The 14,492-nt window shown below is 36.5% G+C and overlaps 1 protein-coding gene across 4 annotated transcripts in view; it reads right to left on the bottom strand.

The window, feature by feature from the left end:
- The window catches only part of St7 (suppression of tumorigenicity 7), a 207,467-nt gene that overhangs the window by 41,031 nt on the left and 151,944 nt on the right, over positions 1-14,492 (bottom strand). For all 4 annotated transcript variants that reach the window (XM_069996620.1, XM_069996621.1, XM_069996622.1 and 1 more), the window contains one exon: positions 13,390-13,504. In XM_069996620.1, the coding sequence (XP_069852721.1) occupies positions 13,390-13,504 (115 nt within the window). The remainder of the gene's footprint in view (positions 1-13,389; positions 13,505-14,492) is intronic.

The following is a 14,492-nucleotide window of genomic DNA, read 5'->3' as shown; positions in this document are numbered from 1 at the left end:
TGTAAAGATAGTACAGATAGTACAGACAGTACAGTGCCAATCAAAGTGGCAACTCAGCTTCTCCTATGGTAGCATCTTGTATAGCATATGTGTGTGTATGTAAGTATGTGCCTATGTATATCAACCTTATGTAGCACAATATCAAAAAGTAAGAAACTGATGTTACTACAGTACTTGGCACTTTTTCAAGCATTTTACATCCATTTAAGTGTACATCTCTAAGAAATTTTTTCCCATATCTAGATTCACATACCATTACCACCACCAAAATGCACAACTGTTCTATCAACACACACACACACACACACACACACACACACACACACACACACACACACACACACATACACACAAACCTTCTTTGTGTTAACTTTTTATATTTGTATCCTCCCTGTCACCCTCGTTCACTCAAGACACTTATCTGTTCAATATAATTTTGTTTTCCTACCATGATTTCGGGATATTCTCAGTAAGGAAATGGATTTAAAAAAATGATGCAGAAAACAACTATTGATAGTGATAAAAGCATACTATCAGAAGTGTTTTTTAGGTTTTGGTGGTGCTAAGATTTGAACTCGGAACCTTTTGCCTGTTAGACAGGGGCTATGCCACTTGAGCCATACCTTCAACCCTTTTGGCCTTAGTTACTTTTCAAATAGTATCTTATGTTTGTGCCTGTACTGTGGTCTACCTATTTATGTTTTTGTATAGTTGGGATGCATGTTTGTTTTGTCACACCCAGCTTGTTTCATTGAGATGGGAGGGGGGTGGAGGGCAGGTCTCACAAACCATTTGCTTGGCTAGCCTTGGGCCCCAATCCTTCCACTCTACACACACTGTTGCAGCAAATTGATTTTTTGTTTGTTTGTTCCCTTTGGTAGTATTGGGGCTTGAACTCATGTTTTATGCTTGCCAAGCAGACAGTATATCTAAACCAGGCCCCCTAGTTCAGAAGGTATTAGCAGAGAACAACAAAGTCTGCTTTCCAATATTGCCTGTGATTTGTATAGAAATAATTTTTAGAAAGGGACACAAAAATCATTTTCATAAGAATATCTACTTTTTTATATAAACAGACCAAAATCATCTAGGGAGTTGCTAAGTGATAGTGTGTTCTTAGGTTGCACAAAACCTTATGGTTCAATCCTTAGCACCAGGATGAAAGAGAGAAAAAGAGAACTGAAAGAGAATATAAAAGGAAAGGAAGGAATGGGATGGTACATAATTCCATTTCTCAATGCAGAAACAATGATTGTTAAATGCATGAAGCAAAGTTGAACTGCTGATATTAGCTGAGTTTTCCTTCTAGTTCTTGGCCATCTTGTAATCAAACAAGCCCCTTCCAAAATGGGGAAGGAAGCAATTTCTCCAAGAGGGTTAAGCTTTCAAAAATTAAATTGTCCTGAAAATCTTTCACTAAAACCTACAATCTTTTTTATTTTTTGCCAGTCCTAGAACTTGAACTCAGGGCCTTGGCACTGTCCCTGAGCTTCTTTTGCTCAAGGATACCACTCTACTACTTGAGCCACAGTGCCACTTCTGGCTTTTTCTGTTCATACGGTACTGAGGAATTGAACCCAGGACTTCCTGCATGCTAGGCCAGCACCCGAAGCCCCATTCTAAGCCTCTAAGCCACATTCTCAGATCAAAGGTTACCATCTTAAACTTCATACAAATAGAATCAGAGTATGCATTTTCTTGTGTCTGACTTCTTCCATTCAGCATATTTGTGAGATCCATCCCTATAGAAGCATGTATCAGCACTTCATTCGTTTTCACTGCTGAGTACTTTTTCATTGTGTGCATATACTATATGTTTATCTCTTCTCTTTATAATTTCATTGCTTGTCAAGCTATTGTAACCATTCTTGTGTTTGCTTTAGAAAGAAATCTTTAACTCAGATGTGGAAATGGAATTGCTGGATCAGAAGGTAGGTATTTACTGAACTTCATTTGAAACTGCTAAATAGTGCTCAAATCAGTTGCATGAATATCTGATGATAGAGAACAGGAAAGTGTTTACTTCAGAGCTAGAGGGGAGTTACTGGCTAGAAGAGAGTATGAGGCAACCTTCTGAGATGATGGAAAGTTCTATGCTTCACTCTGGGTGGTGGTCACATGGGTGTATACATGAGTAAAAAGTCGTTGCTTGAGATTTGTCCATTACTATATGCAATTTATGTCTCAAACCATATAATCTATAGTCAGCTGAAGCTGTCTTCTCATATCAATCAAATCCTGCCTTTTGTCATTCTGCCCTATTCCATTATAAATATTTATCTAAAAATCCCTACTTCTGTCTTCCATAATAAAACGGAATCTGATTATTTCTCAAGGCAACACTTCAAACATAAAGATGGCTGAAATATCTCCAGTATACTATTCTATTCCAGGATAAATATCTCTAGCTCATTAGATGACATATTTTTTGTAACTCCCACCTACTTTTGTTACTGGGCAATGAATGATCTCAAAAGATGAGAACCAGAAATCTAAATAATCTTCACAATACTCCAAACCTGAATCAACCCAGAGCTGGAGAGAAATGTGTAGTTTGAGAGCCTCCTGCCACCACATACCCCTCTCTGAATACCAGCAAAGATGGCCTCAGCCTGAGCAGCTGGAATCCCTCATTTGTCTGAATGATTGACTGTAAGGCCAACCTAAACCTAAGAATTCTAGTCAAGTTGATTTTAGCCAAATTCAGTTCTCTCTTTCATACAGTCCATGAAAACGTTCTGCAATTTTGAAAACCTTTGGGTAGGATTTCGTATTTGACTCCATTACTTTCTAAGTCTTAAAATTAAATCTGTACCATTAAATTTTAATGGTTTCAGCATATTAGTCATCCTTCTGGTTTAAGCTGCCACCCACCGCTTTGCTCCATCCATCCATTTTATGAGCATACCTTCCTCCTTGTACGATCATTACCATCGTCACAATTGCTGCAAACATCTACTGAGGAATAAATGACAGGCATTGGCACCAGCCATTGAAACTTACTATCTTATTGACTCAGAGTAAGGGAAAAAGGGACATAGAACAGTTAAGAGATATGCCAATATCACACAGGATAAATACGAGTTATTTTCAGGCCATAGGCTATCTTGCTGGCAAGATCTGATTTTAAAAATATTAACAATCAGGCTTGGTAACAGATGTTATTCCAGCCCTTGGGAGGCAGAGGAGGAGGCCCTCGAGTTCTAAGGCAGCCTGAACTAACTAGGAGATTCTATCTCACACAAATATAATCCAAAGAAACCAAACCAAAAAAGAACTTCAATGAAATAAGAAAAACAAATAAACAAGAAATGTATAGAAAACTGACAAAAGCAAAACCAAAGAAAAAAGTCTGGGAATAGGATTTGAGAGAGCACCATTAATTTGCAATTGTCTGCAATGATTATGTGCAAAATTTGTTAATTAGTTATTATGATCATGCTATCTAAAAATGTTACATTGCTCCATGTTACCAAAGGCTTTACTGAAGGACATAAACACTTGTATGTCATCCCTCTAATTTAGAAATGTGAGAAAATGGCTATTTAACTGAATAAGATGCACACATATAAATACTATTCTGTAAGAAAAAATATTTTCATATCCACATCTCTGATTTGTTATAACTTGTTTTGCCTATTGATACTGGATTTTCAGGCATCTCTTTCTTTCCTAAATGCTCACAAATTAAAATCATATCTTCTAAAATTTTTCTGGAACTAATTTATTTGCTGAAAAAGAACCAAGGGTATTAAAAGAAATAAAAAATAAAATGAATAGCTGTAACTTTTTATTAATTTATAATACAGTATTTTCTGCTCCAAATAGTCCTATTGTAGGACAAAGGCAAAGAATAGGACAACAGCCCAGGGCTGCCACGGTCATTCCCCCAAAATCTTCTTAGATTAAGAAACACAAGTCCAAACATGTGCAGTGGCACAGGCCTGTAATTTCAGCCATTGGGAGGCTGAAGGAGGACTGTGAGATCCAAGCTAGTCTGGAATATAGCAAGGTCTAATCTAGCAAGCAAGCAACCAACTAAGGAAGAAAGAAAGCAAGGGAGCAAGAAGAAAGAAAGAAAAGAAAGAAAGAAAGAAAAAAGAAAGAGGAGGAGGAAGAGGGAGGGAGGGAAGGGAAGGGAAGGAAGGAAAGAAGGAAATAAAGAAAAGGAAGAAAAAAGAAAAGGAAGGGAAGGAAGGAGGAAAAGAGGGAGGAGAGATGAAGGGAGGAGGGGGAGGAAGAGGAGAAGGAAGAGCAACAACAGGTTTTGTGTCTTGTTATTTATATAGATTCAAAGAACATATTTATTCCTAATATCTATTTCTTTTACTATTAATCTTGTTCACTTAAGGTTCTCTCTTTCCTTCCTCTCTTTCATTTTTAAGTTTTTTAAATTTTTATTTATTGTAAAGGTGATGAACAGGAGTATTAAGTAAGGTATGTACATAGCTTTTGACCTTTTCTGCTTGTCCAAAACATATACTAGTGATTTCTTTTTAAGCACTGTTACCCCCTCCCTCATTTTCTCATGTCCCCTCCCTACTCTCCCCGGCCCTGCCCAGCCCCCCTGCCATAGTTGTAAAGTTAATTTCCAACATAGTGTCTAGTGAGTATCATTGTTCCATGCTAAGAATTTAATCCAGAGTATTTATCTTCTGTTTGATCAACTTTACAAGTAACTACAGTTGTCAGCAGATATGGATTTATCAGATGCTTTGATCTAACTATTCAAGCACTAATATCATGTGCTTTACTACCTTTAATATAAAATACAGGACACTCTGTTCCTCACATGCCATATTTTCCCCCTCCTGTCATAATTATGATCCAGAAAAGTAGCTAAGTGTTGATGGGTTTTATGAACCTCTTTTCTGTGTCTTACTTACACTCCTTGAAAGAGTTTCTGAGATTATGTGGGGTATAGATTAGCTTCAGTTTCCTGTGGTTAAGATAGCACCACACAGTAAATTAACTTATGTGGCTATAGGTTAAAATAAGAAGTTTTGTTCACTCAAGAGACTAAAAAAAACAAAAAACAAAAAAACAAACTTGCACTGTGATGTGAAATGACTTATTCTCTTGTTTGGATTACCTATTTCCATGGTGTACTTTAGGAGTGAATACTGTGTTTCTTTATCACTTTGTACCAATGACACAGAGCAATGTCTGCTGTTTGCTGAATGAAATAATTTACTGGCATTTTAACTCCCTTGAAATTAACTTACTTTGACACGGCAACATTTACATCTAATGTAGCTCCTGAAGTCCAAAGTGATCAGTGTTGTTGAAGAATCAGAAATATAATATTCCTCAACATACATGTAACACCTTTATCTTTGCTTGTGGTGGTCCAAAAAGATGTATGAAATTGTACTGGTGCTCTAATCTAGATGTCTATTATAAATATTAGCAAAATTAAAAAACAGGAAGGAAGCAAAAAAACCTCAATAAAAACCAAAAACAAGATTAAAGAAAAAAAAGATTAAAGAAAAGTAGAAAAATCCTTAGCTAGAAACAAACCACACCTCACTAGATCCACCCTTTACTGGAATGATGCTTCTGAAAGAAAAGGTCATTTTAGGGACTCCTGAATTTTCAAAAGTCATGAAGAACTAATAATAGCAAAAATTAAATGCAATAATCTTGGAAGAAAACTCACGGAGCAAACCTTCAGGTAAGATAAAGCAATTTCAGTGATAACCTTATTTTTACATCATTTTCTTTTCTTCGATAATTCTTATACCAGCATATAAGAGAAGGAAACTAAGATCAATTCTGAAAGTACTTTTAAGGAGAGAATCCAGTAGATAAGTAAATCCCAAACTAGCAAAAAAACAAGGACATTATATCATAGCGACATTTCCAGTTACCAATTCATTCACTAACCAGAGATGTTTTGAATGACCATTTTGGAACACAGGGATTGAGGTCAAAGACTTTCTCTGCATGTTTCAAATAGATGCACTGAGCATGTGTTCATCTTCCACAATCATATGTGTGTGTATATACACATGCACATGTATGTTTAACATCTTTCTCCATTAGAATACAAACAGAGAATAAGTCATATTCATCCCTGAATATAGAAACTGAAGTTTTTTTTTAATCTTGAACATATTAAGGATATGCTGAACCCTTGATGAAATACTTTGAAAAAAATGCCCTAATTACCCTTTGCATTCCTTTTCTGTACCTAAGTACATCCAAATCCAAAATCCAAAACTTTTTAGAATGCCACTAGAAACACTGCAAGCATTACTTCACCTATATCCTTTCTGTGGTCAAGCAACAAATGGGTATTATCTCTATTAGACAAACATACCTAAAATTCATATTAATTCAACCTATGTGGACTTCACAGATGCTTTTGGAGCCGTGAACCATCGAAACAAAAATGGAAAACAAATGAACAACAGCAGCAAAGCATCTCATTTCTCCTTCACAGCCTGCTTATGGACTGTGGTATTCACTAGTGTCTCTGTATGTGATACTGTCTGCCATGCAGATCTTACTAAAATTTCTCCACTTACTTCTACTCATGACACAATGCAAAGAAAAAAATAGAAACACAGAATTCTACTCTTAAATTTTTGTATCTGTTGTTGGTTCCAGATAGTGTGAGGTCTTTTTGCTCCACCTCCAAAAAGCCAATCCAAAGTCCCCTTTCAACCAAAGGGGAAAATTCACTTAAGAAATAAAAAGGATATACAAGAACCTCAAAAAAAATGTGCAACATGGGATTTCAATGATTCAATCGGGAAATTCTACATGACCTTAGTAATTCTGGGCAGGGGGAAAAGTAGGCAACACTCATTCAACTACACCCAGAAAAATTCATCTCATGCTGCAAAGCCAAACACCAGATGTGATTTGCAGGTTTTGGACTGGATTACCCGAGGAGGTCTGTTGGAGGGCCTTTCTGTGGCTGGTGCCTTGGAGCCAAACACAGCAGTTTCCATGACAGTAATGGCTAGCTGGGGAGGAATGTTACCTTGGTAAATTATGATAACTGGGCAATAAGGATTACTAAAGCCAATATAAATTTAGAGAGTTTGTGCATGTGCCAAGTACGTGAATTACAGATGTTTGCATTCACAAAAGGTCTTCATCATCAGAAACAGGTTTTCATGCCTGCAGTTCTCACTAAACTGACATCTATTATCAGAGCTCCTGCTCACTGCATATATCCTTTGTTCTAAGGTAACTGAAATGTCCAGTCCTCTTAGCAGATTGACCTCTTGTGTCTCAATCAGTACAGTATCTAGAATTAAGTTGTGCAGGGTCTTCATTTCTCAGTGACTCATGCTTACAAGCCTGAAACACAGACCCCAGATACCAGTGTAAATGATTATTCCCTTCTTTGAAGTAGCAATGTGGTTCCTTTGCCCATCTGTTTTTATAAGAATTCTCTTTAAACGTTTATTTCCCTAATAGACTTCTTGGGGAAGAGAGATGGACTAAAAGGACTGACTATAGTTCAAACCTTCATTGCAAATGCAGCCTTATTTTGTATGACTGTTTCAGAAGCCGCCTGTGCCTGTGGCATTAAAATACACATTTAATGTTTTATGTTTGTTTGTTTTTTGTCAGCCGTGGGGCTTAAACTCTGGGCCTGGGCACTGTCCCTCAGCTCTTCAGCTCAAGGCTAGCCCTCTACATTTCAGCTACAGAGCCACTTCCAGTTTTCTGGTGGTTAATTGGAGATAAGAGATTCACGGTCTTTCCTGCCTGGGCTGGCTTTGAACCATGATTCTCAGATCTCAGCCTCCTGAGTAGCTATGATTACAGATGTGAGCCACCAGCACCCAGGCTGATTAATGTTTTTTAATATATATTTTTATTGTAAAGATACTGTACAAAGGGGTTACAGATTCATGAGTAAGGTAATGAGTACATTTCCCATCCAACATTGTTACCCCCTCCTTTGTTTTCCCATACCATCCCTTCCCTCCCCACACCTCCCCAACTTCTCCCTCCCCTCCTTCCATGCTGTAAAGTTCGTTTTCCACACAGTGTCTTGTACATCTCACTGTTACAATGGATCATATAAGGATACAGGTTGACACATTTAATGTTTGACTGAAAAGCATTGTTTTGCTGTGGACAAATCTCTCCTATTCTTGCTTATTCCTCAAACAGAGGAACAACAGATCAACTAAAAGACAGGGTATCTAGTGATCATTTCAAAACAATTATGATGACAGTTCTATCACTTATGCTGGGACAACAAACATTGTTTATGAAACTTCTACTTATAAACACACACTAGATATAAAAACAATATTTAGAAAAGGCTTATTCTCTGAATAATATCAGCATAAAGTGATTCCCTAATGATTTTCTTTCCAACTGTTTTCAGTCTACTAGGAGAAAAATATTTCCTTCAGCTTCAGAACAATATACTTGTACTGCTCTAACAAGTATATCCTTTGCACAAAACTATGACAGATAATAATGCTAATTTAGTATAAGTTCTATAGTATCAATAAAAATGATCTTGCACTTAGACATTTGCATTATACCTTGTTTCTTACCGAGAAGCTAATGTACTCAAAATAGGGCAATCACTAAAAAACTTACTGGTCTAAGTATTGAAATACTTCAGAACTTAGATCCAACAATTCCATTGGTTCAAATTTTTCCAAGGATGAAACCGCTTTGAGTCCAAAGAAACAATCAGAATGAAAATCCTTGGCACGTCCATTTTCAATCTTCCAAAAATTCAAGAATTCTTTGTACATGAGACTAGGCATTTCAGTTCTTATCAAATATCTACACATGTGTCTTTTTAAATTGCGAATGAATTACAATAGCATGACACAATACTGGCTTTTGAGGTAACTCCAGACTGGGCTCTTATTCTCACAGTGCAACTGACAATTTACAATTATAAAATGTCAAGTATAGTGAAGTTCAAAGTAGCAAGTTGGGCTCTTTAGAACAGCTAATAGTTTCACAATTCTTTTTCTGACCCACACAGTTCCAAATACTTAAAATGGATTAAAATACTTTCATCCTCACAACAAATGGTCAATCGTGTTATCTCAAGCAAGTTAATTTAGCTTTTTATTTTAATCCTTGACTCCATTTCCAGAGAAAGAAACTGAGGCTTGGAAGGTTAAGTAATTTGAGTTCACTCATCTAGAACTGGAAAGGTGGAGCTTAAGTTTGACCCACCTCTTCAACATGACCAATGATGGCTTTCTGGAATACCCAGGGATGGTTAACTAGAGGCAGGCTAAAACAAATGTACCTAAATGTTCTGTATAGCCTTCTCATTCAATTCACCTGTGCTCTAAGATTCTGCTAAACTTGAAATGTGCAAATGATAGTGAATAAGAAATATATGATTTGTTTCTCACATTACTATCCTAATCTTTGAGATTCAAGTTTTCAACATAGTGGCCTATAAAAACTTCTTTAGAAGACAATCCAAAGCTTTCACAAGGCTTACAAACATCAGACTTGATAGCAAATGATTGGAAAAGAAAGACGATAAATCTAAAATTCAATGACCTCCGAACAGCAAATCTTTGTGATAAAAGAAATCAAGTGCAAGTTGATTGAAGATGAAAAATAACATTTTGAAGGTAGCTTCACAAAAAGACAATCAATATAGATGAATATATTCATTGCTTAGAGAATGATTAGAAATAAATCTTCAAAGACATTTTGGCATCACTAAAATTCTGCACCACTGCCTATCTAATGAAATGAAAGTAAAATGAACGAAGCATAGTCACTCTAGAAAGGCTTACACTTAGGGAAACACACAGGCTTTACAGTCAGCAATACTAGTGTCTGAATCCCAGATTTTAAGATGTCTAGAAATATACAGTCTTACAAGGTATTTAAACTCACAAAACCACATCTAATGAAATGGAGCAACTAACTCCAAGCAAGGTTATTGTGATGGTGTATGGTAGGTTCCTCCTAAAGTGTCACTCATAATAAGAATAATGGTATTAATTTAACAAATCAAAATATTGCCAAGAGCAGTGTGGGTGATGGTGAAAGCAAAGGCCTAGACTGCATCATCTCGAGTTGCATCCTTGGTTTTCCTTCCCTCAGGATTCATATCATGCTCAACAATGATTGTTCTCTTTTATAACATCATCTACATGTCTTTACTTTGACATTGTAGGTGCTTCCTGTGAACTAACCTCTCCCACACACCACAATTCTAGACTGGAACTAATGATGTATTCACCAAATACTTGTGTGGTGAGGATAAATGAGTGCATCCATGAACACTCTGAATCATACCTGACACATTATAAGAACCCAATAAAATGCTAAGTGCTGCTGTTACTTTAGTCATTGTATAAAGGATATAGAACTAGGAACAAACATTTGTGTGTGTATATATAGTATAATATATAATACATAATATATATTTGCATATATATTATGTGTTGGTTAACACATTGGGAATCATGAAAACTTGAGGAAGACAAGACAACCCTACTTCAGACTAATGGATTACTTCAGAATAATGGCTGGAATAATATAATGTGAAACATTATCTCAAGGGCAAAATCGAAATTAGACTTCAGGTTACAAGGAACTTGTGACCAATTAACTGGTAATACTAGTAGAGACGTAGGGTTTCCAAAGGGCCTCAACATAAGAAGAATTTGTGACTGTCAAGAATTTTCAAATTCAAAGCCAAACTTTTTTTTAATGGTAAAGAAGAATTATGAAGTCAAGAGAATGTATGTCTTTCCCATATTCTTCCTACAAAGTATGCTCCAACTTTTTTTTTTCTTCATGTGTCGTGTCATTTTTCAAAATCCCTTTTTGCAAAGGTCAGGAAAGCAGCACTAATCTCATCAAGTCACTTCCCAACACACTACTTTAAAAGTTCAGCCACTTAACAAAATGTAATAAATAAGGACTGATGTACCCATAAACTATCCAAGAAACAGCTACCCAACCAGAGCATTCCAATTTGCAAAGATAACACACAATCGTGTTTTGGGTGTAGCTCCATGGAAGGGTTGGAGGAGCTGGAATTCAAAGTGCTTTCTCCAGCATTTCTGATAAGAATGATTGCATGTGAGCAGGGTGAAAAATAGGGTGCCCTTGAAGCTGTCTACTCCAAATACCCTAACGTACCCAATTCCATGTGAAGGGGCAGGATCTTTGGATCTCTAGAAAATTTAGCAGGGACAAATTTGAAAGAACTCATTCTATGGTATGGGTTGAAGCACAGAGACATGTTTTTTTTTTTTCTGTTTTTTTTTTCAACAGTCCTAAGTGGCTGCCGCTCACCCCTCAAGAACAGTAATTTCAGCAGCCACTTCATTATATTTCTACTGTAAATGCTACAGTCCTGAGCCAAGTCAGCACCAAAGCTCCCTCCAGAATTCAGTTGAAGTTAGGTCATCTGCATTCTATTGACAACTGCTGAACTCCAAACCCCTAACAAGGCATCTCAGCAACAGTATGTGTCCTGCCACTAATGAGACTCTTTTTCCATGAATAATGAACAAGAACATCATCTCTGTTGCCAGGTACACAACATAAACAAAGCTCAACACAAGAGCCTTGATATGGTGAGTTTGTTCACTTACAACAAAAATAATTTTTCAAAGTGTGAGCCAAGTTTTAGTACAGAGTGGGGCGGGCTGTTTTAACAAATAATGTGAACATATGTTATCAGAATCTAATAAATCAGCCTTCAATTGTTGTGGAACAGAGGCTGTTCAAGGGGATACAGAGAGACAATGAATAGCTCCAAATGAGTTCATTTCTTTATTTTGTGATCAATTTTCTAACACAAGGCTGATGACTTCTGTAATGAACTGAGATCTTCATGAAAGGAACATTATGAGACTTGTGATCTCAAAGGCTCTATTGGTCAAACACTTGTTCCTTTCAGGTTGAATTCAGGTCAGCACTGGCAATGCAAGCATGAACTCTGGTGGGACATTTGGAAGAATTCTTTGCCACCTGAACCTCTGGGCACAGGACTGGGTTTGTTCAAACTAAAAAAACCTCAGTGTATAATATTTTGAAAGAACCTCTAAGTTAAGGTTAAACTATTGTTAAATGTTAACAGTGTGATTCTAGCATATAAACAGAACATAAAAGTGAGTTGCTGTGAAGGCCAGTCTTCATTTTGTTTACTTTAAACAGGGCTCTGCAAATACTCCTCTCCCTTTCTAAAATCAGTTCCATACTATGTAGTGTATATCTTATTACACAGGGTGCTCATGTCTGCAGAAGCAAAAATGATGCCAACACTGGCAGAAGGCATTTAGTTTCTACCAATCTGAACAAAGATTCGAGGAAAACAGTACAAGAACAAAACAACAGTCTCACAATATTTCAGTTCCCTCCATAATAGGTGGTAACAATCCCAACCCATTTCAGAGATACCTTATGAAGAGTTTTTTGTCAAAAATGTGTTTGTTGTACATGTTTTGCAAAATCCTGGAAATCTGTGATCAAAATATTCTTTTTAAAAAAATCCCTTGTTGTGCTGGGAATACAACCCAGGGCCTTGTGCATGCTGAGCCCTCTACCACTGAGCTAAATCCTCAGCCCTGAAAAATGCTTTATATGAACTAAAGAACCCTACTAAAGACAGAACATTTTAGAAGGCAAAAATTATTTTGTAATATGTTATCTCTTGTAAGATCAATTTTATAACAAAACACATTTATTTTAAGGAGAGAGTAATTAAGGTAGTACAGGGCGAAGTTCTGCAGAGATTTTAGTCATGAGAGGTAAGGATGCAGATTCTTTTTGTATGATTAATCCAATAGTGAATTCACTGGTAATAGCAATATAACCAGAGGAGCTTTTAAATCTCTTGGGTACCTAGGTTTGTTTTTCTAGTGTAGTAAGAACAGGCAAAATAGAGTAAGTTTGTGAGTAAGTATATAAAGGAACTAAATTTTCTCCCAATGAAGAAAATACCTAAGGTGAAGGAATATTATGTCATCTTCACTGACATACTATGCTCTCCCATGTCTCAGGGCCACTGGCTGTCCTAAACTACTCCAGAGGGTCAGCATCACAGACATGGCATAGCAACAAGATCTCTAATAGTTGCTACTGCAACCAGGTCTGAGCACTTTTAAATTGCTTCCTGACCGCACAGGGAATCCAGCAGAGTTCACACAATGCCTGACAGGGAGAGTGCCACAGAGTCTGCACAGGACAAATAGGAATGGTGTACAAGCCACACAATGTATCTACTTATGCTAAATACAAACTTCTAAGATTGTATAAAACACTGTCATAAAACCAGTAGTGAAAAGTGTCTGAAAGTAGCATTTTCAAAGTGTGTTTCTACTCAAAAGGATCCTTCCAATGCAACTTCTGTGCTATACCAAGAAGAGAGAGGTTCTCAAGTACATAAAAATACCAAGGACTTACCATCATACTTTGCTAAGACTGCCTGAACATCAGCATATGCTTGTAGTTCCAGAAGAGCTTCTAAAAGGTTTTCGTGGATGTTGAACATGCTCAGGAGAGGAAATTCCTTCATTAACTAGAAAGGAATAAACCAAGCAATGGTTAATATACTTAATATTCTTATATATTTACTGCATATACTTAAGAAAATATATAACATGTTGTATAATATACGTATGCATAGTAAACTATCAAGCATTACAAGAAAAGAAATAGTTCTTATTTTTGAAGTATAATTGAAGGGGGTAAAGTAGCATATTATATGCATGTACAGAAATAATAATGAAACCCTTCTGTACAATTAATATAAACTAGTAAAACTGATGCTGAACTATAATGTATTTCTATAACATGAAAATATAATACCTAAAAATAAACAATACTGAGTTACAAGCTTTCCACAATTATTGCTTTTAAAGCATCAAATGCTTATTTTTTTTAATTTCAAAGGGAGTTTTCTTTAGAAAGATGGCAAGATTGAATCTGTACAAATCTAAAGCAGGAGAATAACCAAAAGACAGAGGTTTTCATAAATACTGAAGATGCTCCCTAATGACAAAATGCCATAGAAAGACCAATAAAATGAAGGCTGAACACTGTTGATCAGTCTGGCAAAAACTAGAAGTGGGGAGAAAGTAGGAAAAATAGCTAGAAGACAAAATACATGAGAGAAACAGTATAGATAGGAACAGGTGGAGATGTTTACAAGTTCTTCCCTACTGGTCTCAGTAAAACAGGAGTCTAGACCATCTTCTGAGAATGAGGGGAGAGGTGACAGGAAGAAGTTTAAAGATAGGGGTGAGAGTATACAATAGCCACAAAGAATAGATCTGCTTAGGAAAACAAATGAGGATTGCAAAGTCATCCTGACAAGCCTAACAAATCAGAGATCATATATTTATAAAGGCTACAATTGTCATAGTTGCCAAATTTTAGCCAGCAGCCCAGGCAACAGCAGACTGAGCCTCAGCAGACTGAACTAAAGTTCTATGAAAAGTCATGGAGTTGAAAGAATGATTAATGGAATGACCAAAATCTTCTGGGCTGGATGAGAAGTCCAAAGG

Source organism: Dipodomys merriami, unplaced genomic scaffold (assembly GCF_024711535.1).
Source record: "Dipodomys merriami isolate MVZ:Mamm:240054 unplaced genomic scaffold, mDipMer1.0.p SCAF_5, whole genome shotgun sequence".
In the NCBI taxonomy this organism is placed as follows: Eukaryota; Metazoa; Chordata; class Mammalia; order Rodentia; family Heteromyidae; genus Dipodomys; species Dipodomys merriami.
The sequence above is the reverse complement of the archived record's forward strand: the minus strand, read 5'-3'. Positions and strand labels throughout refer to the sequence as shown.